Below are 25,679 nucleotides of genomic sequence, written 5' to 3' on the forward strand. Positions count from 1 at the left end.
TTCAATTTTATTTTCTTAAACTTCCAGAAAAAGGATTCCAAAAAGAAGATGAAAGATGTTCATTCCGAGCATGCAACTGAACAGGAGCAGGTATGTGTAAAATTATACATAAAATCAGTTTACTAAATACTTTTTTTCATTTTGTCTACCATTTGATACCACTTGGCTAAAAGATTACCTTTGGGTAGGGTAAGTGGACCGTCATGTAGTGTTGGTGCAAAAATGTCACCTGAAGTAAACTTCGCATATGGTTAAAGCTGCAGCCCAAAACAATCACATGCTCAATCCATTGGAGGACCTTCAAAATTGTGGGACCTTATCTTTACAAATTGGATTACAGAACCACATTTACTTTTTAATTCCCATTCGGTTCTGCCTTTCCAGAGTGGCATGGTTTATAAAATACCACTTTTCCAGGAGATTTGTTCAGTTTTAGGCTTTGATGTCCACATCGTGTGGGTCTGCAAATCTGCAAGGAAGACAAATCTAGTTCTTGGATGATATAACTCTAAAGGGCCTGTCCCACTTTCACGTCCTAATTCACAACCTCTGCTGAGTTTGCCCTTGACTCATATTCGCAGCATGGTCGTCACGAGGACGTAGGAGGTCGTAGGTAGGTCGTGATGCTAGTCGTAGGTACTCGTGGCATCAAGTAGGTCGGGCGTTTTTCTAGCCTGATGAAAAATGTCCACGAGTAAAAAAGGTCATGAAATAGGTTGTGAAAGTGGGACAGGCCCTTAATAATCTGTTGTTTCATTGTTTGGAAATCCTAATGGATCTGCATCTGCCTCACTGGATTTTGCTTCTAGCTCTCCCATTAAACTCATTGGTTCATTGGAAACTTTATTATACCACTTCATAATATTTATTTATTATACTACAGCATGACATCTAAAAAATAGTGAATTATAAACGTGTTCAGTAGCAATAGGAGTATCATACATTGGTCCCAGAAATTTGCAAGTCAGGCACCACTAAAGTACTGAGGAATAAGATCATTGGGAGGTTCTGAAGTTGATTTAATTTCTCTTCACAGATGAGGACTGAGAACGAAAGGCTAAGATCGACTTTATCAGCTGACCAGCGGACAGCAGCAGAATATTTCCAGAAGCAAATCGGTGTACTCACTGCAAAAGTCAAAGAGCAGAGTGTGGTCATCTTGTCACAGGGGGATCAGGTACTCCACTTAAAACATTGCTTGGTTTTTTTCATCTGTCTCGGAGATTTGAGTACTACTGGCAGGAACATACTTAGCTATAGATAAACACAAAATGCTGGAATAACTCAGCGGGTCAGGCAGCATCTCTGGAGACAAGGAGTAGGTGACGTTTCAGCTTGTGACCCTTCTTCAGACCAGAAACGTCACCTATTTTCTCCAGAGATGCTGCCTGCCCCGCTGAGTTACTCCAGCATTTTGCGTCTACTGTGTAACTGTGTAATTCAGCATCTGCAGTTCCTTCCTACACATATTCAACCATAACGTCATACAGCATGGAAACCGGTTCTTCGGCCCACTTAACTTGTGCTGACCATTAATCACCTATTTGTACTAATCCCATTTTATTCCCATCAACTCCCCCTGGATTCCTGGATTCACCCCACCCACACATTACAGACAATTTACATTAACTGAATAAACAACACATCTTAGGGACGTGGGAGGAAACCAGAACACCCAAGGGAAACCCACACAGTCACAGGGAGAACACAAACTCCTCACGAGGCACCAGATGTTGGACATGATTCTCTCGATCTGGGCCACTTTGCTGCTGTTGGTACGACTGACCCTGAGACATTGATCCTGAGGCATGTTTAAGAAGGAACTGCAGATGCTTGAAAATCGAAGGTGGACAAAAATGCTGTTGAAACTCAGCGGGTGAGGCAGCATCTATGGAGCGAAGGAAATGGGTGACGTCGCCTATTTCCTTCGCTCCATAGATGCTGCCTCACCCGCTGAGTTTCTTCAGCATTTTTGTCTACCTTTGACGTTGAGGCATGGCTGTTTGCTGAATGTTATCCCACTACATTAAACTGCAGTCCAGAGAATAACAATGGCACCATATTGGCTGTAAAATGGGCAAAGATCAGACTAGAGACTGTCATGGTTGCCATTGAATTGAAATTGAACTATTTGTTAACTGGAATTATCCGGAATCCTATCGCTGAAACTCAGAATATGTTCACAAGATTTCAACCTTGATCATTTTGAATTCCTTTGCTTTTCCATCCTTGATTATGTATATAACTTGGTTGAATTAATGACAGAACATAAAGATGTTTAAAAAAGCATATGGTATCCTCTGCAAATAAAGGTCTAGAGTGCTAAACTAGGAGTTGATATGCCTTTACAGAGTGCTGCTAACCTGGCTGGGTTATGAACAGATTATCTGAGGACCTGGCTTAACTTGATGAACTTGGAATCAAACAAGTCAAAAGAAGGTTACTAATTCAATTGTGCCTGCACCAACATTTCAAAGATACGATTCAATCAGTCCCACCTGCCATTTTCCCCAACCCGTAAAATAGTTCCTTTCCCTGCATTTATTTATTTCTCTTTGAGAAGAAATATTCAATCTCTTTCACCACCCCTTTAAACCGTGCATCACAGATCATAAATCACTTTGTTAAGAGTCCTCTGCTCCTCAATGACCTCAAATTGTACCTCAAAACTATAAGTCCGCACAGGGAAATAAGTGTAGGAATTTCAAAGTGTAGTTATATTGCTACTAGAAAATTACCATTTCTAGTTGTGACCATCTTTAAATGCTTTATTACAGATCAGGACTATTTCATCACGACCTATTCAAGGTAAGAATTATTTAAATGTTCTATCCGAGTCCTTATCTGTTTATCTATTCTTCCATTCCCACTTCGTGTGGGCTGCGAGAAAGTTAGGGCTGGGAGCAGATAATGCTACTCTCCTGATCTTTGTCTCCATCCATAAGTCTCCCTCAAGTATTTAGAAATGTTGCCTTTCATCCTTTGTGTCTGCCCCAGCCCTTGCTCCCCTGTGCATTACGAAGTGTTTTCTCATGGCAACTTTGGCTCCTTTGTCATCAGATCCTTCTGCCCATCAAGTTCACACTGACCATCAAGTACCTGTTTATATTAATCCGATTTACCAACCTTTGGTACATTACCTTATATTCCTTGGCGATTCAAGTGCTCATCTACTCAATAAATGTTGTGAGAGCCTCTGCCTCCACCTCCTTCCCAGGCAGTGCATTCTAGATTCCAGCTACCCTCCGGATGAAAAGGTTCTTTCTCAGTCTTGCAATCCTACAGAAATGTGAAGCTTTTAATGATCAGAAGGGATTCATTTTTATGGTGCACGTAGATATACGGTGGGTTAGGGCTGTGAAGAGGAATGGCGAACAAGCATTGCGTTTTAGAGGGGATGGTTCCTGCTTCCGGTGGTGGTTCAGTGTGCCAATGAGAGAATATCTAGGACACAAAGTGCTGTAGTAACTCAGGGGGTCTGACAGCATCCCTGGAGAACATGGATTGGTGACGTTTTGTGTTGGGACCATTCTTCACACTGGTTGTAGGGATGGGGAGGGGTCGGGGGGAGGGGAGAATGAAGGTAAAAGAGGGGAGAGGCAGGACAAAGCATGGCAGAATATATGTAAATGCAGATGAGGGGGGGGGTGGTGTGGGTATGTTAGGCATTAAAACCAAAGGTGTGAGACAAAAGGATTGAAGATTTTAGTTTAGTGATACAGTGTCGAAACAGTCCTTTAGGCCCACCGAGTCTGTGCCGACCAGCGATCCCCGCACACTGGAGACTATTTATAATTTTTCTGAAACCAATTAACCTATAAACTTGTATGTTCTTGGAGTGTGGGAGAAAACCAACGCAGGTCATGGGTAAAACATACAAACTCCATACAGATAGCATCCATAGTCAGGATTGAACCTTGGACTCTGGCCTGCAAGGCAGCAACTCTACGCTACGCCACCGTGTTGCCCACTGTGTTGCGAATTGTGAAGCCAGACAATGGAATATGGGTGGAGGGGCAAGAGGGGAGAAATTGGTGCAAGTCCAGGTGGCACCGGGAAACAAAGGGGAGTGTGGGGGAGAAAGGAGATTGTCGGGGTTACCTAAAATTAGAAAATTCAATGTTCATACTGTTTTATTGTAAGCTACCCAAGCGGAATTGGAGATTGCTGTTCCTCCAGTTTGCATGTGGCCTCACTCTGGCAATGGAGGAGGCCAAGACCTAAAGGTCAGAATGAGAAAGGGAGTTAGGGAGAACGCCTGTTAATTTTGCGGATTACATGAACTCTCTTGTGTGGTTTGTTTCCCAGCTGCTGTCGTGAGCCAAGATTCAGAATCTGAGAAAGATGACGGTAAGTTTCAGATAAAGATTTCTCCAATATATGGGCAACCCTCGGTAATAAAGTGGGAGTGGGCAGGGAAAAGCATGAGACACCTCATGAGGCTGATAGGTACCTCACACTTAACAGAGAGAAGGAGGCTGGTATAACCGTGCTGACCTGTTCACCTGCTGCCACGTTAAACCCCACAGTCCACAGGAGTTCATGCTCTCACTGAGGATGAGAGGTCTTCTCGACTAGAGTGCTGATTCACCTCAGGCTCCCTGATTCTGACTGAAGTTTCTCTGACCCATGCTCAGCTAAGTGTGCAAGTGGCTGGTAAACCTTTACGCCAACACCACTCCCCCCATCTCCACTACCCCCCATCTCCAGCACCAAGAACCCTACCCCGAACACCACTTCCCCCCCCCACCCACAACACTGCACGGTGGGCACCGCATGGTGGCGCAGCGGTAGAGTTGCTGCCTTACAGCGAATGCAGCGCCGAAGACCCAGGTTCGATTCCGACTATGGGTGCTGTCTGTACAGAGTTTGTATGTTCTCCCCGTGACCTGCATGTGTTTTCTCCAAGATCTTCGGTTTCCTCCCACACTCCAAAGACATACAGGTTTGTAGGTTAATTGGCTTGGTAGATGTAAAAATTGTGCCTAGTGGGTGTTTAGATAATGTTAATATGCATGGATCACTGGTCGGTGCGGACCCGGTGGGCGGAAGGGCCTGTTTCCATGCTGTATCTCTAAACTAAACTGAACTAAACTGCAGGTGGACACAAAATGCTGGAGTAACTCAGCAGGTGAGGCAGCATCTCTGGAGAGAAGGAATGGGTGACATTTTTGGTCGAGACCCTTCTTCAGGCTGATGTCAGTGGAGGGTTGCGGGACAAAGATAGAATCTAGTTTGAGACTGTAAGACTAGTGGGAGAACTGGGAAGGGGATGGAGAGAGAAACCAAGGGCTATCTAATGTTAGAGAAGTCAATGTTCATACCACTGGGGTGTAAACTACCCAAACAAAATATGAGGTGCTGTTCCTCCAATTTGCGCTGGTCCTCACTCTGACAATGGAGGAGGCCCAGGACAGAAAGGTCAGATTGGGAATTAGAGGAGGAGTTGATGTGCTGAGCCACCGGGAGATTAGGTGTTGCATCTCTTGCGGTAGCAGGGGAAAGTACCTGGGGAGGGGGTGGTCTGGGTGGGAAGGGACGAGTTGACCAGGGAGTTTCGGAGGGAACTGTCTCTGCGGAAAGCAGAAAGAGGCGGAGATGGGAAGATGTGGCCACATCTTATAAACTAAACTGCACCTCTGCCCTCAAAGCACATCTTATCCCTCCTTCAGCACCCACATCCCCCCACCTTCGAGCACCCACTTTCCCCCCACCTCCACCCCCCCCCCACCTCCAGCACCCACATCCCCCCCACCTCCAGCACCCACTTCCCCCCACCAGCACCCACTCCTGTCCGGCACCTATTTCCCCTCCCCCCCCCCCCCCCCCCCCCCCCCCCATTTCCCCCTTTCACCAACACTTCACCTGTCGCCATAACCTCTCCTCTTGTCCCCAACTTCTCTCCGTCGATCCCAGGCACAGTTCCTTCCATCTCCAGCACCACTTCACCCTCTCTCTTCCGCGCTCCCAATCTCTCTCACCTACTCATTACCCTCTCTCTTCCGCTCCTCCCCATGCTGCCCCGTTCTACCCCCTCTCCCGCACTCTCCGTTTCCCCCTTGCTCTCAAACGTCGCCTTCATTCCCCAAGTTTTGCACCTCTCTGACTACTTCACAGATTTGGAGAGTACTTTAGACCGCAAGCAGCAGCTTCTGGACACCCTGCGGCAGAATCCAAAATTCATCAAACAGTTTCGCCCCATCTTGGAAGAGTCATTGGAGGAGAAGTTGGAGAGCATGGGCCTGAAAAAGGTATAGTGGCTCTGGAAGCTGCCCTTGTGTTACTGTGACAAACTAGGTTAATGGAATTCCAATAATCAGATTAATGAGCAGACTCCCAATAATCATCAACAAAATCAGTAAAATGGCAATGGAAATCTGATATATAAGGCGGAAATGTTCGACACTTCAAGCAAATCACAGATGCCAGCTGAACTGTTTCTTCAGTATTTTCTGCTTTGCCGTCATAACTAAAGCCAAATTTAGTTATCGGGGAAAAAAGCATTAAGGTTCGGATTAAGAGGTAGTTGAACCCAGGTCTCTGGAGCTGCAAGGCAGCAGCTCTACCACTCTGTCATAACGAAAGCCAAATATTGTTATTGGGGATAGCAATGGCTCAGTTGGTAGGGTTGCTGCCTTACAGCTTCAGAGACCCAGGTTCAATCATGACCTCCAGTGCTGTCTGTAGAGTTTGCACATTCTTTCTGTGACCGTGTGATTTCCCTCCAGCTGCTGCAGTTTCCTCACACATCCAAAAACCTGCAGGCCATTAGGTTAATATGCTCAAGTACATAGATGAGTGAGAGAACCTGTTGGGAGTTGTTGGGAAGATGTGGAGAATCTAGGGAGAGAGTCCAGAGAGAGGAAGTGCAGGGGTTAATCAAGGATAGCATGAATTTTCTATGTACGGCCGATGTGATTTAATTTTTCACAGAGCAACATAAAGGCAGTGCAATTGATTTAGTCTGCATGGATTTCAGGAAAACCTTTGACAAGGCCCACTTTGGCGAGTCTCGCTTCTCCTTGCGTATGGCGTGCACAGCCTAAAGTTGTAGGACAACTTGTTCTATTTGATCTTATTTGATTGTGCACGCCAGGTTGATTGCATTCGTCGAAACAGGGAAGGTTGCAATCTCCCACCCCGGAGAGTCTAGCAAGAGGTTCGAACTCCAGGAATTTGGGGCAAGTTGGTAAATTGTATCCGAAAATGGCGTGGTGATGGAAGGCACAGGCTGACGGTGGAAGGTTGCTTTTGTGACAGAAAGTCGGTCATCAATGGTGCTGTGTCCCTCCATATATTAAACAGTAATGATTTGTAAATTGGCACATGGCAGAAAAGTTGGGGGTGTTGTTGTTAGTGACGAGAATAGCCACTGTATATTTCCCAGCTACTGGGAGAGGGTGTAGGGGTCAATCGTGGTCTCAATTGGGAGGAGGATGTCTCACTCCCATTCTCACGGGGCTGGGAGGGGAGAGGGGCGGTTCGCTCTCAGTCTCACTGGGTGGGAGGGTTTACTCCTGCGCTAACGGTTAAGTGGCTTCACTTCTGGTCTCATGGGGTAGGGGGGGTGGTTCACTCCCAGTCTCTTGGGGAGGGAGTTCACTCCTTGTTTCAGGGAAGGAATGGGATGTCACTTGCAGGTCTCGTGGGGGGAACTGGTTCTCTTTCAGTGTCATGAGGAGGGGTAGCCACTTCTGGCTTCACATGGAAGGGAAGTCTTGGCAGAAGGTGGGGGGGGGGGGGGGGGGGGGGTGCTCCAAATCTCACTGAGGAGGGTGGGGGGGGGGGGGGGTCAACTCACAGTCGGTGCGGGAGGGGGTCTTGCTCCTTTCGGCATTCTTTGAAGTTTAGGAGAATGTAGGGTGACCTTGTTTCGCTTGGGTTGCTTACAGCCCAGTGGTATGAATATTGATTTCTCTCATTTCCCTAGCATTTCCTCTGTCTCTATCCCTTTCCCACCCAAGTCACAGTAGCTTCTCATTTTCACCCTACAAACAGCTACCAATGGCTTGTTTCCTTTATCATCATTACTTATTTGCATATCTTTCATTCATTGTTCTTTATCTTTCCACATCAACATCTATATCTCTTGTTTCCCTTATCCCCAACCAGTCTGAAGAACGATCTCGACCCGACACGCCACCCATTCCTTCTCTCCAGAGATGCTGCTTGTCCTGCTGAGTTACTCCAAGTTTTTGTGTCTGTCTTCTTTGACCTTATTGAGACATACAAGATCCAGAGGGGGCTTGGCAGGGTAGATTCTGAGATGTTTTCATGAATGGGAGAGTGTCGATTGGAGGGAGGTCGTTACAAGATAAGGGACCGGTAAAACTGAGGTACTTAGAAATTTTATTTTTTGCAGAGGATTGTGAATCTCAGAATTCTCCATCCAAAAGGGCCATGTAGCTCGATTGTTAGAACTATTGGTAGTTACATTTTTTGAAAGATTACAGAATTGAGGGCAATGGGCACTGGGGATGATATCTGAGGAAGATTAGCCATGATCTAGTGAATGATGGGCAGGTTTGAGGGCTGAATGGCCTATTCCTATATTTTTTCCCATTTCTCTGTTTGCTTCTTTGATGTACATTTGGGGCTTTGCTGCCATCTACAGGAAAAAGGCAGACGAGGAAAGGATCGTAAGCATTTACCCATTTAAGTGACGATGTAGACCTATATAATCCTGTTGATTTGTCAAGGGAAGGTTGTGTCTGCCAAAAGTAATTGAATTCTTTGTGGAGGGTCACTGAGGACGGTGCGTTTGACATATTCTATGTGGATTTTTAGCAAAGCTTCTGACAGAGACCCACGTGGCAAGCTAGTCAAAAACATAAAAGTCCATTGGATCCAAGAGTAGCAAATTGGATCCAAAAGCTGGTTAGTGGCAGGAGGCAAAATGCAGGGTATATTTTTACACTGGGAAGCTGTTTCCATAGGAGTTCTATAGAAGACCAAACTTGATCCCTCTCTGTTTATGGAACACATGAATGATTTTGACTTAAAAATAGGAGGCATGTTAAAGATATTTGCAGATGATACAAAGACGGGCCACATGTGGAACAGTGAAGTGGAAAGCGCTGCAGGAGGATATATATGACTGATTTGTTGAGCAGAACACGGGCATTTGGAATTTATTGCAGGAAAGAGCGAGGTAATGCATTATTCGGGCAGCAGGTAGAGGCGCTGCCTTTCAGCTTCAGCTATCCCGACCCAGCTATCCACTATCCCACCCACTTGTTCTACATTTCACTCCACTCCCCACCTTCCTTTCTTTATCAAGTACACTATTTGCATCCCTTTGTCTTTTCCACTTATCACCTCCAGTCTTCCTTACTGTCTCCACCCTTCTGTTCCCTGATCTAATTCATCTGCCAGTCATTCCCTCCTTACTTGGATCCATCTAGCACTTGGCAACCCTCTTTCCCTTGTCCTTCCACCAGCTATCTCCTGTCTAGTCCATCGGTCTGAAGAAGGGTTCTGAATGCTAACATCATCTGTCCATATCCCTGCACAGATGCTGCCTGACCCACTGAGTTCCTCAAGCACAATGTTTTAGCTCAAAATCCAGCAGCTGCAGTCTCTTGTGTCTTCATTTTACCCAAGCAAGGTCACCATGAGAAGGTGGCAGTGAACTACCTTGTTGAACTGGTGCAGACTGTGCAGTAAAGGCATTCTCATTGTTCCATTAGATGATGCTTCCATCTTCATAGATGCAACCATCAACATTGTGTGTGACTTAAGTGTACAATACACAGATAAAGGATTGGGTAAAGAACTGGCAAATGGGATGTAGTGCAGCAAAATATGAATTGTCCATTTTGGCAGGAAAAATAAGAAAGATGCATATTATCTAAATGGTGAGGGATTGCTGAACTCAGAAGCAGGGATCTGGCGTCATGATGCTCCTGATTCCCTAAAGGCTGGTGTTCGGGAGCAAAAGGTAATTGAGAAGCTAACGGAATATTGTAATTTATTGTGAGGGGAGTTGAGTACGTGGGTAGGAATGTTATGCTTAAGTTATTTGATTGATTGGTGAGACCTTACCTGGAGTACTGTGTGTAGTGTTGGTATCTTTATTTAAGGAAAATGTTCATGCATTAAAGCAGATCAGAATAAGTTATAGAACTGCTATTTCAAAAGGGTGCATTGGAAATGGTTGATCCATTGAAAACAATGGATCAATCATTTAAGACAGAATGAGGTGAACGTTTTTCTCTGATCTGGCGAGTATTTGGGATATTCTTCCTCAAAAGAAGCATAGTTTGAATATTTGTTAAATCTTATGAATAGAGAAAAATGGAGGGTGGGAAGGGAAGCTGGATGGCTGAGCGGTTCTCTCCAGTTTCTCATTTGTTAGGTAAAGGTCATGGATATTCTGGTCTTGATGGAGGCAATGTTTATGAGTTTGAAGGAGGGAGTGTTTATGATTTTGACTTCGCTGTGTGATTGAACAGTATTCATTCTGGCCTCCAACTGCACAATCATATAGTCTTAAACGTGTGTAGTTGCTCAAGGAGAAACAAGGAGGATCAGCCATGTTGATGAGCATAGTGATCCACTGGTGCTTGGAATGGAGCAGTGGGAGTGGGGCATCATCTTGCTTCACCAACCCCCTCTTCTCACCCATTGAAGTAATGAGCTTTTAACAGCGACTCTTTGGATTCTGTTTCAGGGTTCGAAGGGAATCCCGGCCCAAACACTGAAAAGCATGAGCATGACAGTGGGGAAACAGCGTGAGAGCAAGGCCAAGCATTTTCATGAGTTCACCAGCCTTCGCAAGCGCTTTGCAAGGATTGCCATAGAGAAGGTGAAAGAGAATCATCACACCGAAGGTTACTCTCCCCCTCGGTCAAGTAAAGGTATGTGTGTGAGCAATGTGCCCAGCTTGAGCACGCTGCTCCATTTATCATTTGTTGCTGGCCCTACAGCTATTTCTCATCCTATTTGTGTGTAATTGAGTAGACCTTTGTTTTATTTGCCGTTCTTCTCTGGGAATGTATTCCACAACTTGGTGCAGGTAGTTCTGCTATAATGTGTGTTTTTATATCACAAATTGGATATAAAGTGAGTGATGAATTAAGCAATATTATTTGCATTATGCTGGTCAAATTGCTTATAGAATGATTTTGATCAAGAACTAGGCAACCATTCGTCTTCTTCTTGCGTATGGTGTGCACAGCCTAAAGTTGTACATCAAGGGTAGACATCCAGGCCAGGACAGCATCAGTTACTGGGTAGATGGCTTTGATGACCCCAGGGAAAAGCCTCAGTGGGCAGTCATTCTCGATGTGTGGGACGGTCTGGCCTGGATGTCCATACTCGCAAGCAGGGCTGTCTGTCATCCCCCACTTATGCAGGTGATGGGGTGTTCTTGCATGGAGAGTGCGGATTCTGTTCAGGGTTAGCCATTGCTTGCGATGGAGGTCAAAACCCGGTGGTTTCACTGTGGGGTCTGTGATGACATTTCCGTTGTTGGTGTTGGCATCTTTCCAGGCTCTACGACACTCAGTCTTGGGGTCAAAGTATTCCAGGGATTTAACGGAAGACCAGGAGGGTTTGCGGGACTTCAGGCCCATGTTGGGCAGATTGTTCAAGTCAGCATGGATAGGAAGGTCAGGGTTAGCCTCGATGGTGCACCAATCTTTCAACATCCTCTCCCTTCTGCGTATGCTGAGAGGGGCGATATAAGAGAGGACAGGGAGCCTCTGCAAAGGTGTTGACTTAAGCGTCCCTGTGATAACCCGCATTGCAGAGTTAAGGACAGTGTCAACTCGTTTGGTGTGGCAGCAATTAGCCCAAGCTGTTGAGCAAAACACAGCATTTGAGTAGACTAGGGCTAAGCTTGCGGTACAAGGGTGTGTGCATTGGATCCCCAGCTGTTGCCTGCAAGATTCCTGATGTTGACGCTTGCTTTCAGTTTATCAGCCACCCTCTTCAGGTGTTCACAATAGGTGAGGGTGCGATCCAGGGTGACTTTGAGGTACTTGGGGAATTTAAGTATATAGAGGACAATGAAATCAGGGTGGGGATTACTAATATGCTTGGGCATTTTGAGATCAAGAAGGAGGTAGTGCTGGGGCATTTGAAGAGCATTAAGGTGGATAAATTCCCAGGGCCTGATGAGATCTATCCTAAGTTATTGAGAGAGGCAAGAGGGGAGATTATAGGGCCCTTTACTAATACCTTCATATCTTCTCTAACTATAGGCAAGGTTCTGGAGGTCTGGGGATTAAAGAGAAACTGGAGCTTGCCATTTCAAGGTGTATTAACAAGAAACTGGCCTTTCCCAATGAAAGAATCTTATCTTTTGAAGCTGTGGATGCTGGGTACTATTTAAAGCTTTCAAAGTTGAGGTCTATGGATTTCCACTATTTGCAACCTTTCTTCTCCATTGTCATCTTCAGCCTTGATTGCTATCATCACCCTTCTCTCCCCATCTGACCAGTCAACCTCTCCTTACTTGGATCTATCTTGCCAGCTCTTGCCCACCCCTTCTTTCCACCTCTTTCTACCTGTGATCTCCCCTCTACTGCATCAGCCTGAAGAAAGGTCCTGTCCCGAAAAGTTGTCTTCATTTTCCGTCATTTTCAACTGACCTACTAAGTTCCTCCAGCAGCCTGTTTTTTTTAAACCTCAAGATTCTAGCATCTGTATTCTCTTATATCTTTGTGGATTTTTGTTAGCTAAGGGATTCAGGCTATACAGCGCAAATACATGTAGCTGAGAGCACCAGGTATAGAGATTGGGTTGCTGTTGTGGAGCAGCATTAATCTACCGAGATGGTGAAGCAGACTGCTGCTGGCCCTATTTATAATATATTTGTTCCTTTTAATTAGTGCGGAGACGCATCAGCTCATCACTGAATGCGGCGGGTGACAGCAAACGTCCTCGAGCTGTTCCATCAAAACCATCTCGAGTGATTGACTCAAAGGTCCACCAGACACAAGTATCCAAACCAGCTGCACAGCACAGAACTGCCAGTCCACCTCGCTCGGCTGCACTTAGTGCCAGGTATGACTCTCCGCTCAACTTCCACCCCCATGCCTTAATTTAGGAATCATTCTCCTGAGCGTCTCGACACAAATCGGAAGAGCCATTTTGGTGCAGGGCTAACTGTGATTTGTGGAATGTTGTTCCCTTGAACTTGGAAGTGTGGATTTACAGTCCATTCAGAAGTTTAAAGTCACATACTCTTCCTGTGACTTTAAAGCAGTTCTTTAATAATTACCACCCTGTAACCAGTGGTTTCCCTTCCTTCATCATTTATAGAACATAAAAGTAGGAGTAGCCCATTCAGTCATCCAAGAAGACCTTTTATCTCAGTGTGATTTTTTGTATTCCATTTTCCCTTAATGCACCAATTTTTGTGGCTCTACATCATGAATATCTTCAGAGCATCCACAGCCCTTGGGTTAAGAGTTCCAAAGATTCACCAAAATCTCCTCTTGATCGAGAGTGCTGACCGCTTATTTTGACACCGTGGTCCCTTAGGTACCCCCGCCAGAGGAAACATTATCTCTGTGTCTATCCTGTCAAGTTATGTAAGAAAATGAACACCCTTGACATATCTGTGGGGAAAGGTATTACTTTCAGCTGTGATAATTCCTTGCGTGGATGAATCCAGTGCTCCCATTTTGTTGAAGCCACATTCCCAGGTGAGCCCCCAAAACAATAGGTAGATGACAGATGTCCACACTGTATTTGCAGCTGAACGGTGTTCCCTTTTCCTCCACCATACAGCACGCCCCCATTCTCTTCTGATGACGACTCCGTTGTGGACAGTGCCTACGTCACCAGTGTGGGTGTCAAAGACGCTCCAAAGGTCAGCATTGTCCAGTGCAAACCGAAGCAGAGACAGGCCACCATGAGTGATGATGAAGACTGGTCAGACACTGACATCTCAACAGGGGTGCTGAGTCCACCTGCAGCCACCATGGTCCGCAGTCCGCCAGGTTAGTCATTAGACCTTAGTCAAAAACAAGAAGGATGCATGGGACAGGTATAGGCAGCTGGGATCAAGTGCATCCCTGGAGGAGGTTTGGGAACTAAGGAGCAAACTAAAAAAAGGAGACCAGAAGGGAAAAAAAGGGCTAGGAGATAGCTCTGGCGGGTAGCATAAAAGACAATCCCAAAAGATGTTATAAATACGTTAGGAGGAAAAGGGTAACTAGAGAGAGTGGGACCTCTCAGGAATAAAAGCGGTCACCTCTATGTGGAGCCACAGGAGATGGGCAAGGTCCTCAATGAGTATTTCTCCTCTGTATTTACCGAGGAGAAAGACTGTAGGACGGAAGAAATTGGAGCAGTCACTGGAATTGTCATAAGAGCAGTCAGGGCTACCGTCGAGGAAGTACTGAAGGTACTGTCGTGTTTGAAGGTAGACTAATCTCTGGGGCCTGATCAGATATATCCGAGGACATTGCAAGAAACTTGAGAGGAAATTGCGGGAGCCCTGGTTGAAATTTATGAAAAATCTTTGTTAAATACAGGAGAGGTGCCAGAGGATTGGAGGGTGGCAAATGTTGTGCCTCTTTTCAAAAAGAGCTGCAGGGAAAATGCTGGGAACAATAGGCTGGTGAGCTTAACATCTGTAGTTGGTAAGTTGCTTGAGAGTATTCTGAGGGATAGGATATAAAGGCATTTGGATGGGCAAGGGCTGATTAGGGACAGTCAGCATGGTTTTGTATGTGGGAGGTCGTGTCTCACAAATCTGATTAATTTTTTTGAAGACGTGAGCAAAGAGGTTGATGAAGGCAGAGCTGTAGATGTTGTGTACATGGACTTCAGTAAGGCATTCAACAAGGTGCCGCATGGTAAGCTGCTCTGGCAGGTTAGATCTCATGGGATCCAATGGGAGATAGCTGAATGGATAGCAAATTGGCTCGATGGAAGGAAGCAGAGGGTGATGGTGGAAGGTTGCTTCTCAGAATGGAGGCCTGTGAGTAGTGGTGTGCCACAGGGTTCGGTGCTGGGCCCATTACTGTTTGTCATCTACATCAATGATTTGGATGAGAACATACAGGCAAGATTAGCAAGTTGCTGATGATACAAAAGTTAGTGGTTTTGCAGATAGTGAAGATGGTTGTGAACGATTGCAGCAGGATCTGGATCGATTAGCCAGGTGGGCGGAGGAATGGTTGATGGAATTTAATACAGAGAAGTGTTAGGTGTTAGGTGACTGGACCAAAAAGTTATAGATTGAATAATAAGTTCTCACCCTGGCAGCCTGCAGGTTGAATTCAACATGTAAAAATAATCTGGCAATTGGACACTCGTTTTTAGTAAAAGGGCAGCATGATGATGATGTAGCTGGTAAAGCCTCTGCCTCTTAGCATCAGAGATCTGTTCTCAATCTGGACCTCTGGTGCTCTTTGTGTAGAGTCTTCAAGTTCATTCTGCAATTGTGTAGATTTCCTTTGGATGTCTTAGTTTGTTCCAGGGCCCAAAGATTATAGGCGAATTGCCCCTGATGTATAGGTGAGTGGTAGAACTTGGGAGAGTTAATTAGAATGGGAGAGAATAAAAATAGAGATTTTGTAAATAGGTGATTGGAAATGGGTGTGAATGGGTGATATGGAATAGTTTGGCAGAGGGCCTGTTTCTGTAACTTTAACTCCTAAAGTGGATGCTCTCATAGTGTGGCAAATGTTTATTTGTGTACTTTAGGGTTGGAACGTTGGGGCCCGTATTCAATGGGGAGAAGGCAGGAACCGGGTACTGATTGTGGGTGATCAGCCATGATCACATTGAATGGCAGTGCTGGCTCAAAGGGCCGAATGGCCTACTCTTGCACCTATTGTCTATTGTCTATTATCTAATCCGAGCTGAAGATTTCTCAGTTTCACATCACTCATGCCTGATGTGGACAAGCAAGCCATTTTTTCAGCACCATTGTTGTCAGGGCAACTATAGAAGCGGACTGGGTGCGGACCTTGACAGCATTTTGAGATTGAATAAATCCACAAATGGGCATCTTCAAATATTTCATCAGTAAATTCAATGCTGATGTTTGTGAGGGTCAAATAGATAATTATTGGAAACCCAATGATGGTGATGCCATTGTTGCCGACAGTGATATTTGCCTGTGATCGCGGTGATCTTGGTTTAAGTTGAGGTTTAAATTTTCTTATTGTCATGTGTACTGAGTACAATGAAAAGCTTTGCTTGGCATGCTATCCAAACTGATCAGATATACCATGCATAGATACAATGAAACCAAACTCAAGTACAATAGATTACAATAGAGCATAGGGGAAGATGCAGAGAAGAAGAAGAAGCAATGTAGTGCATTGTCGTACATCAATTCTACAGACAAAGTCCAATGTCCACAAATTACAATGGATAGAGGGGAATCCGACAGTAGCTTATGACAAGGATGTTCAGAAGTCTGACAACGGAAGGGATGAAGCTGTTCCTGAGTCTCGTGGTGTGTGCTTTCAAACTTCTGTACCTTCTGCTGGGCAGGAGCAGGGAGGAGAAGGGATGACCAGTGTGGGACAAGTCTTTGATTAAGTTGGTTGCTTCTCCAATGCAATGAGACATTTTTCCACAGTGCCGATGATTTTGCCCTAGATGCCAGTGATATTTGTCCAGGGTGCTCGTGATTTTTCCCGTACTGCCAGTAATTTTGCCAATGGTGATGTGAGGAACATAAAATACAGAAGTGGGTGTTTTTATATGGCCTCTCAAATCCGCTCTTTCAGTAATATCATGGCTGATCATTAATACAATGGCATTTTAGACCTTACATTTGGAAAGAACTAGACTTGTCTTAATGGACAAACAATAACTTTTTGTCAGAATATGGCATATTTTGCCAGAATATGGTCTCCATTTATTGATTATTTGAAGGGGTAGAATGTTTCGGCACGGAAAACTGACTGAAGCTCGAACTCGGGATTAGATGAAAAGTTATACTTAATAATTTTCAAACCTATCTTCAAAGTTGTATTATTAGTAAATTATTCCATTCTTCTTTATCATGCTTTTTTTTCTCTCTTTATTATTTTCTATCTATAAAAAAAATAAAGCAGAGTCATTAAATAATTGATAATATTAGCAATGTATTTAAAAAAAAAAAATACAATGGCATTTTGCTGCATTCTCCCTATTTAACTCTATTCTCTTAATATAATTTAAAAATATGGCTATGCCCAGAACCTCCATAGCCCTAGTAGGTAGAGTATTTTAGGTTCAATAACTTCTGGGTGAAAAAAAAGTCTCCTTGTTTCTTTCTTGAATGGCCAACTCCTTATTCCGAGATGTTTAAGTTAAGCCTCAGACCGGGGTAGAGGCCAGTGCACCAGACAACCACGGCACCTCCCTTGTCGGCAGGTCTGAAGGGTCTCGACCCGAAACGTCACCTATTCCTTCGCTCCATAGATGCTGCCTCACCCGCTAAGTTTCTCCAGCATTTTTGTCCACCTAATTCTGAGATAACTTATTCAGTCACCCAGCGGGGGAGAACATAATTAGAGTCATAGAGCTATACAGCAAAGAACAGGCCCTATAGCTTATCACATCAATGCTGACCATCACACCAATCTATACTGATCCGACTTGTCTGCATTATTCCCTTATTCCTCTATGCCTTGCTCATTCAAGCACCTGTCCCAATGAATCAGAGTCCCAATGACATACAGTATGTAGGTTAATTGGCTTGGTAAATGTAAAAATGGTCACTGTGTATAGGATAGTGTTAATACATGGGGATCGCTGGTCAGCACGGACCCGGTGGGCCGAAGAGCCTGTTTCGGCGGTGTATCTCTAAACTAAACTACAAAATGGGCCAAAGAATGGCAGATCAAATTTAACTCAAAATGTGAGGAAGTTACATTTGGTATACAGTAAATTGTGGGGCCCTGGAGAACGTTGTACAACAGGGAGGCTGAGGGGCATGGGTACAGAGCTCCTTGAAAGCAGCAAGACAGATAAACAGGGTGGTGAAGGTGGCATCTGGCAGACTTGCCTGCTTGGTCGGGGTAGTGAGTGCAGGAGGTGCGATGTTGTGTTGCAACCTTGTATGTTGTTGGTGGGACACATGTCTTGTTATGATGCAACCCAAATCACAGCAGGAAATGTGCTTAGTATCTGAGTTGTTATTTTCACTCTCCTGATTTCTAGGGACTATGGTTCAAAGCATGGCTAGGAGCCTGGAGAAACAGATGAGTTCTCCAGTGAAGAAACCCATCGGGGGAGTGAAACTCCTCCCTGCACCTCAAGCTGCCCCTCAACCTTCTCCAAAGAACAGTACCATGGTGAAGAAACTGCAGGTAAGAAGGCATGAGACGCATTAACAGGCATTCTGCTGGATGTTTACACCCCCTGCACACTGCAGCCCTTCAGTACTTTGAACAAATGTTAGTATTCCAGGTCTGAGATCCGTCAGAATGCGGCGAAAGAGAAAATAAGCAAGGTTTTAGTTGCAAAGAAGGTAGGGGGGAATGGGAGGAACTAAGGGAATATTTTTGATCGGGTGATGCTTGGGATAAGGTGGCTGATAAAGGCAGATTATCTTTCTTCGCCTGTGTTATGTGTTGATAATAACAGGAATGTGCCCAGCAGGCCAGTATAAGATCAGTGGAGCAGACAAAATGTGTAAGAATGAACGACAGATGCTGGTTTACACCGAATATGGACACAGAAATGCTGGAGTAACTCAGTGGTTCAGGCAGCATCTCTGGAGAAAAGGAATAGGTGATGTTTCGGATCGAGACCCTTCAAAACGTCGAATAGGTGTCGAAACGTCACCTATTTATTGTCTCCATTGATGCTGCCTGTCCCTCTGAGTTACTCCAGCATTTTGTGTCTATATAAGGTAAGTGGAGTTGCTTTGTATCAAGGGTGATTGTACAGTGATCAGTGGCACCTGCATGCCCTTCACATCATTGATCACCAGAAACCCAGTGTAGACTTGTGATTCTTAGATGTAGACTACCGTCCTGGGATTGATTGTGCCAGATCTTTGCTACTCTCAACATATCACTACTCACAGATCTCTCTTCTTCACATGTAGCCATCTCATTGACTATTGATGGTTGCCATTGAATTTGCATCCAACTGCCATTCAGGAATTGTATTTCAGATCACATCAATTTGCGTTGTTTCATAAACAAATTCCCCTGGGTCATTTAGTTAATCACCTCATATTTGTACCATTTGCTAACTGTTCTATTTGTGATTGAAAGCAGTATATCATTATGGGTTTCGGCCCGAAACTTTGCCTATTTTCTTCGCTGACCCCCCATCAGTCTGAAGAAGGGTTTTGGCCCAAAACATTGCCTATTTCCTTTGCTCCATAGATGCTGCTGCACCCGCTGAGTTTCTCCAGCATTTTTGCGTACCTTCGATTTTCCAGCATCTGCAGTTCCTTCTTAAACACATCAATACTTTCATGTTGTTTCAAATACCAGCCAGTATCTCCCCTTGATCTGATGCCATTAACTAAAAGATAATACAAAATGTTAAAGGACCACTGTCTGTAATTTACTATATTTGCGTAAGAGAGAAAATGACAGCTTGGGCTAGTCCCACAGCTAATTCAATGCATAATGAGTAGGAATCAAAACATATTGCAATTTCAAATCCTGCCAAGATAAAACATGTCCGACATTCTCTACAATGAAGAGCATAGATGGTGAATACCATGCATCGTGTCAGTAACTACTTTGGAAAGCAAACTCAGTGGCAGTTTTTCTTTCCATGTTCACAAGAGCTGGTGAGAATATCTTTCCCATTCTCTAGTGTACTGATTAATCCCTGAGCTGTTGGAAAGAGATGCCCCCCCCCCCCCCCCCCCCCCCCAGTTGGAACGTTGGGAGCTAGTGGTCCCACATTGTGCTGCAGGAGAGTTCCTGGTTTCAGTAGAAGAGGGTGGTTGGCTGTTCGATGATCGGCGAGCCACCCTGCTGATCCTCCAAGCGAAAACACCGGTTAATGCGGGCACTTTTGGGAGTAACTACAAGTTGACAAACAGCTCATTAACAAAGGTCTCGACCCGAAATGTCACGTATTCCTTTTCTCCAGAGCTGCTGCCTGACCCGCTGAGTTACTCAGCTTTTTGTGTCTATCTTTGCTTCCTTAAATGTCGGCCTAGTCAAAGTACCTATACATCACGGGGAATGAAAACCCCCCACTTTTTTTAAACATTTTTCTGAGATCTGATCCCTTTCAGTTCCAAACTGCTGTTTGCTCTGGTGTTGGCCCAACCATGGTATCCTTGTTGCACTCCTCCACACGGTTGCCTCTACAACAATGTCACTCATGTCATCCATTCCTGCTTTCTTTTGGCAGTTGTCGGACGATGAGGAGAGCGAGCTGGACATCTCGTCCATCGAGGATGTGTCAGAAGAGTTTGCCCCAAAAATAAAAACTTCGAAGCCTGTGCCAGTGCCACGGCAAAGTATTGAACCACCTCTCTCTCAGGGAACTAGTGCCTGGAGCTCGTCAGCCACCAGAGGTTGGTAGCGAGAACCACCTGCATGCTGAACTTAACACTCAACCAAAAGAAAAGGACTTTCTTTTTGGCTTGCATGCTTTTAATAACAAAGTGCTGTTGACTATATGTTGTCATAATTTGTCATTGATAAAGGCATTTGCCAGATACAGGCAGTGTCTAAAGGTTTGTCATATATGTGTGTGTGTTTTAAAAGAAAATCGTGAAAATTATTTTTTTAATGGTCTTTTTGATAGTCAAGGTGCAATTTCCGTAAGAGATGTTGTGGTATGTAATATTGCTGTATATACCAGGAAACCTGCCCTTCCTTTCAGCTGTTCTACTGAGACACCTGGCCTCGCATTCCATCCTCAATAACCTCTTCTCTACTTCCTACATGTGATGCTAAACAGATACACCCATCTGTGGCCCAACTGTTCCGAATTACCAATCACAAAAAGATGTACAGCATGCAAACAGGCTCTTCAGCCTAACTCATCCATGCCTACATGGATGCCTACATAAGCCAGTCTTGTTTGCATGCATTTGCCCTATATCCCTCTAAACATTTCCTATCCATGATATCCATGACCATCCGCATGAATTTGACCCAAAGCGATGGGTTTGTTATCTGATTGTTTAACATCGCGTGTATTTCTGCTCTCTGCTGACATGTGCCCCTCTCAGGGATGGGTCTAGTCACTGTCAGTCAGGACTTTCTTCCTTCTCTTGATACAGACCTGTCTCCAACATTTATTTTCCTTCTCAATGGGAGGGGTGAGCAGTGAAATTGTGATCTGGATCGCTATTTCTCCCACTGTTTTCCACACAGGGTGTTTGTGGTATACCATTGATAGGAAAAATATTCTTTGCAGACTGCGATCTGGAGGTTACAGCGCTGACCTTCCTTCAGCACAGTATGACAGACTGTTGTATAGGACAGTATAACTGCAAATATGGGTGAAGATACACATCATTTTAAAGCCACATTATAACCCATTCATTACTTGCACTTGACTTACGTATTAATGTATGATTTATGGGACCAAACAGATTATGAACAGAATCTTTTGGAACCAGACTGTGCTGTGCTATGATTGGGAGGGAGAGGAATGTTCATAGTTGATTGTGTTATATTATATATATTAAGGTTTTGTATAGGGCAAGTGCACTGATCCCAGTATGAAAATGTTTCCAGAGAATGCACAGATACTATAATGGCTTTTGTAAAGTTAGAGCCTTCCCACCTGTAATTTTGTGTCAAGTCCGTCTCTGCACTGGGACCATTGCATTTACCCATATAATTATTCTGAAATTGTAACATTGTTCTGTGAAATAAAATGCTTTAGTTTAATTTATTGCTGCTTCCGGTGCTCTGAAAGGAAGTGGTGCATTTATATCATCCAGGCACTGGCAGTGTCTTTATTGCCATTAGACTGCTCTATTGCTTTAAGCTTCAGAACAACAGCCCCGGGGGAAGCAGTAGCATGGGAATGGGCAGAGTTCTTCAGAGGCTTCCGTACCTCACTGGCAGCTTTGCCACTTTTGATGGTGTGACAATTTTTTTTCAAATGTCCCATTGCATGCCGGCAAATTCCTTGTCAGAGTTGTGATGAGAATTTTCCTTCATCAGGCACAGTGACAATAAGGTTCATGATTTAATCTGTAGAGTGTGAAGTCCAGATTTTGCGGGAGCATTTTAACCTTGTGTGATAGAGTGGATAGTCTGGCCACTTGTTCTCTGCCTGAGTCCCATCACTATTGAATGGAAAATGAAGCCTAGCACACAATAGGCCATTAGTTCAACTTTCATCGCTCTCTTGCCATTGTCGACTCCACACTCTCGTTTCCATTGGAAAAGACAATTTTATTCCAATCTGCCATGATTTTTGACAGTCTTCTTATCAACTGGTTGGACCCTCTCATTGACAATTACCTTGTACTAACCTGTTGCTGTCTCTGCACTATCATCTACCACATCTAAATAATTGGCTTGCTTCATGTTTCTCACACCATCATCAACCCTTCTTTTCTGCCTGGGTCATAGGGAGATACAACATGAAAACAGGCCCCGCTGCTCACCAACATGTCAACCATCAGCCACCAATTTGCTCTAATTTTACATTAATCCCATTCTTTATTTCCTCTACATTCTCATGGAATCCCCCACAGATTCCAGCACTCATCTCCACATGATGGGCAACTTATAGTGCCCAATTAACTTATCAAGCTGAACTTTCTCAGGGTACGGGAGGAAACCAGTGCAGTCACATTGAGAACTTGCAAACTCCACATAGACAATGGCCGAGGTTGGGATTAAAACCTGGGTTCCTGGATTTATGAGGGTAGCAGTTCTTCCAATTGTTCCACTGGAGTCCTTGTCTTGGTATGTTGATAAGACCAGGGATTGTGATGGTGGGGGTCCTAGCTCTTAACTAGCATTGTTAATGGACAAATAAGCGGTACTCCCTGCTGCATCTGCAGATCCAGGATTCCAACAAGAGTGGCCTTTTGATGATGGACACGTATAACTTTACCTAGAGTGTCTCGTCCTCACCTCCTGCTTTTAAACTTTATTTAAAGTGGAGCATTGGCAACTTTTTCTTTCTATAGTTCCCTAACTCTTGCTGGACTTGTTGTGTTGTGGTATTTCCCTAGCTGAGGTGAAGCTGATTGAAGTCTGAACATTAAACCTGGAACCAGCCTCCGTCATGCTGTCTCCAGCATGCCACAGTGCCACACGCACCAACTCGGACACCAAGCCACTCGCTGCACTTTCAAGCAAAGCCCATTTTCAAGCAGTGCCATCTCATATAGAAGTTTGCACAGTTCTCTTACTGAAGGTGATGAAAGCAGGTGTAGGAAGGAAATGCAGATGATGGTTCACAAAGAGATAGACACTAAAAGCTGGAATAACTCAGCGGGTCAGGCAGCATCTCTGGAGAAAACCACTCCGAAACGTCACCTATTCCTTTTCTCCAGAGATGCTACCTGACCCGCTGAGACACTCCAGCTTTTTTGTGTCTTTCTTCGGTGATGAAAACAGGAATCACTTTGTCTCGCACCCATATCTGAAAGGTGCAATGTTTGGATGTCCAACGGTTTGTAGCTGAAATTTTATTCATAGAATCATTCCAAGAAAGGCCCGAATAATTAGCGGTCATGGAATCATGATACTTCCTGAGCAACTATTTTCCTAGCCGCTCTTAGTGAATGTGTTCTGTTCACCAGCCTCAGGAATGATTGGAGCTGCATACTATTTCTCGGTGCAGATATTCAGAGGTACTTCCCCTTGTTTAGTTAATGCTTACCTTCAAATACATTCCTACTTGCCTAAGCCTCATGCAGCAGGTTACTCCATACGCTGTACATGTAGGTGCTTGTTTCAAGCTCTCCCTGAGCTCAACAGAGTGATTAATTATGATGTATTAAAGCTTTAACGCCCTTCATGACATATTTGCCTTAAGCAGCAGGAACAAAGGAACAAAGCTCTTATCTGATCTCACTATCTGCTGAGCGACGAGAACCACGTAACTGTAGCCATGGTCTCACTGATAAGCAGCAAAGCTCCAATGAGATTGCCTGGTATTTTCTGAGGGAGCTGTGTTTGGACAGGTGTGGTCAGTACACAGGTGAAACTGCTGCTTGGTTCCATATAATTCTGCACCCTACAGGTCAGTCTTTGATCAGGTTCTGGCTCCACTGAGCACGAATACCACATCTCTTGCCTGCCTTTTCAAACCAATGCAACAAAAGTTTCCCCAACATTCTGAGTCCTAGGATCCCACATGGCATTGATTTGAGTAGTTATAAAGTCATTGAGTCAAGCAGCACAGAAACTGACCCTTTAACCCAACTCGTCCATGGCAACCAAAATGCCCCTTCTATGCTAGTCCCACCTGTATGTATCGGCACATATCACTCTAAACCTTTCCGATCCACGTGCCTGTCCAAGTGACTTTTCAGATATTGTTTTTGTAGTTGCCTCAATTACCTCATCTGGCAGCTCATTCCATACACTCAGAGTGAAAAAGTTGCCTCTTAGGTTTCTATTAAATTTCCCCTCCCACCTTAAACCTATGTTCTTTAGTCTTGTTTCCCCGATCTTAGGTAAAAGACTCTGTGCATTTGCCCTATTAGTTCCCCTCATGATTTTATACATATATATATGATCATCCCTTAGCACTCCTAGGAATAAAGTCCTTGCTTGCCCAATCTCCCCCTGTAGTTCAACATCCTTGTAAGCCTTCTCTGCACTCTTTCCAGCTTAATGACATCCTCCCTACAGTCGGGTGACCAAAACTGAACAAAGTAATCCCAATGTGGCCCCACCAACGTCTTGTACATCTGTAACATAACATCTCAACTTCTATACTTGGTACCCTGATTGATGAAGGCCAAGATATCGAAAGCCTTCTTGATCACGCGATCCACCTGTGACATTATTATTAGGGACTGTGTACCTATCAATGCGAATCCAAATCATAGACCTTAAGCTGAGTGATACCGGAGCCTTCTGAAATCAGTGCTGTGGCACAATTTAATAAAAGAAGATAACTATAAACTTTAATTATTTGGTTATTGAACTTAATTTTGGTAGGCCACTAAAAAGGATTACAATCAAAAATTAAATCAACCAACACATTCTACTGATATAAAGAATACAAATAAAGCAGTATTTTACAACAGTGTAGTTATACAGCACAGAAACAAACCCCTTGGCTTACCATATCCGCGATAACCTTTAGAGGTACTCATCTACCCAGCCCTTGATCTATCGTCTTTTATGCTCTGGTGATTCAAGTGCTTGTTTAGATACTTTCCAAATGTTATGTGAGTCTCTGCCTTCACCACCCCACAAGCAGTGCTTTCCAGGTTTCAAACACCCTCTGGGTGTAAATGTTTTTTGTCAAAATCCCTATTCAATTTACTACCCCCTTCCCCAAACCTATGCCCTCTGTTTTTGAACACATATGCTCTGGGGAAATGTTTCTTATTGTCTACCCTCTCTATGCTCTTCAATTTTGAAACATCACAACTCTTTGTTTTAATTTTCTCGTGATCTGAGCATGACCAGCATTTAATGAGCATCTCTCAATGGACAGAGTAATTGTTTGGTTATTTCAAAGTCATCCATGTAATCTGTACGCTTCAGTCAGACTGGGCAAGGAAGGTAGGTCCCCTTTACTGAAGGGTATTAATGACCCAGATGGGTTTTTATAACATTACTGCAGATTAGTGGTAA

At 44.3% G+C, this 25,679-nt stretch overlaps 1 protein-coding gene across 4 annotated transcripts in view; it reads left to right on the forward strand.

Moving 5' to 3' along the window:
* Positions 1-25,679, forward strand: part of dzip1l (DAZ interacting zinc finger protein 1-like) — a 117,158-nt gene that overhangs the window by 53,420 nt on the left and 38,059 nt on the right. For all 4 annotated transcript variants that reach the window (XM_055646015.1, XM_055646013.1, XM_055646012.1 and 1 more), the window contains exons 7-16: positions 28-90; positions 1,037-1,177; positions 2,778-2,808; positions 4,309-4,350; positions 6,118-6,251; positions 10,673-10,859; positions 12,837-13,011; positions 13,741-13,952; positions 18,124-18,272; positions 20,293-20,458. In XM_055646015.1, coding sequence (XP_055501990.1) covers positions 28-90; positions 1,037-1,177; positions 2,778-2,808; positions 4,309-4,350; positions 6,118-6,251; positions 10,673-10,859; positions 12,837-13,011; positions 13,741-13,952; positions 18,124-18,272; positions 20,293-20,458 — 1,300 coding nt within the window. The remainder of the gene's footprint in view (positions 1-27; positions 91-1,036; positions 1,178-2,777; positions 2,809-4,308; positions 4,351-6,117; positions 6,252-10,672; positions 10,860-12,836; positions 13,012-13,740; positions 13,953-18,123; positions 18,273-20,292; positions 20,459-25,679) is intronic.

The sequence above is a fragment of the Leucoraja erinacea genome, chromosome 14, assembly GCF_028641065.1.
Source record: "Leucoraja erinacea ecotype New England chromosome 14, Leri_hhj_1, whole genome shotgun sequence".
Taxonomy (NCBI): Eukaryota; Metazoa; Chordata; class Chondrichthyes; order Rajiformes; family Rajidae; genus Leucoraja; species Leucoraja erinaceus.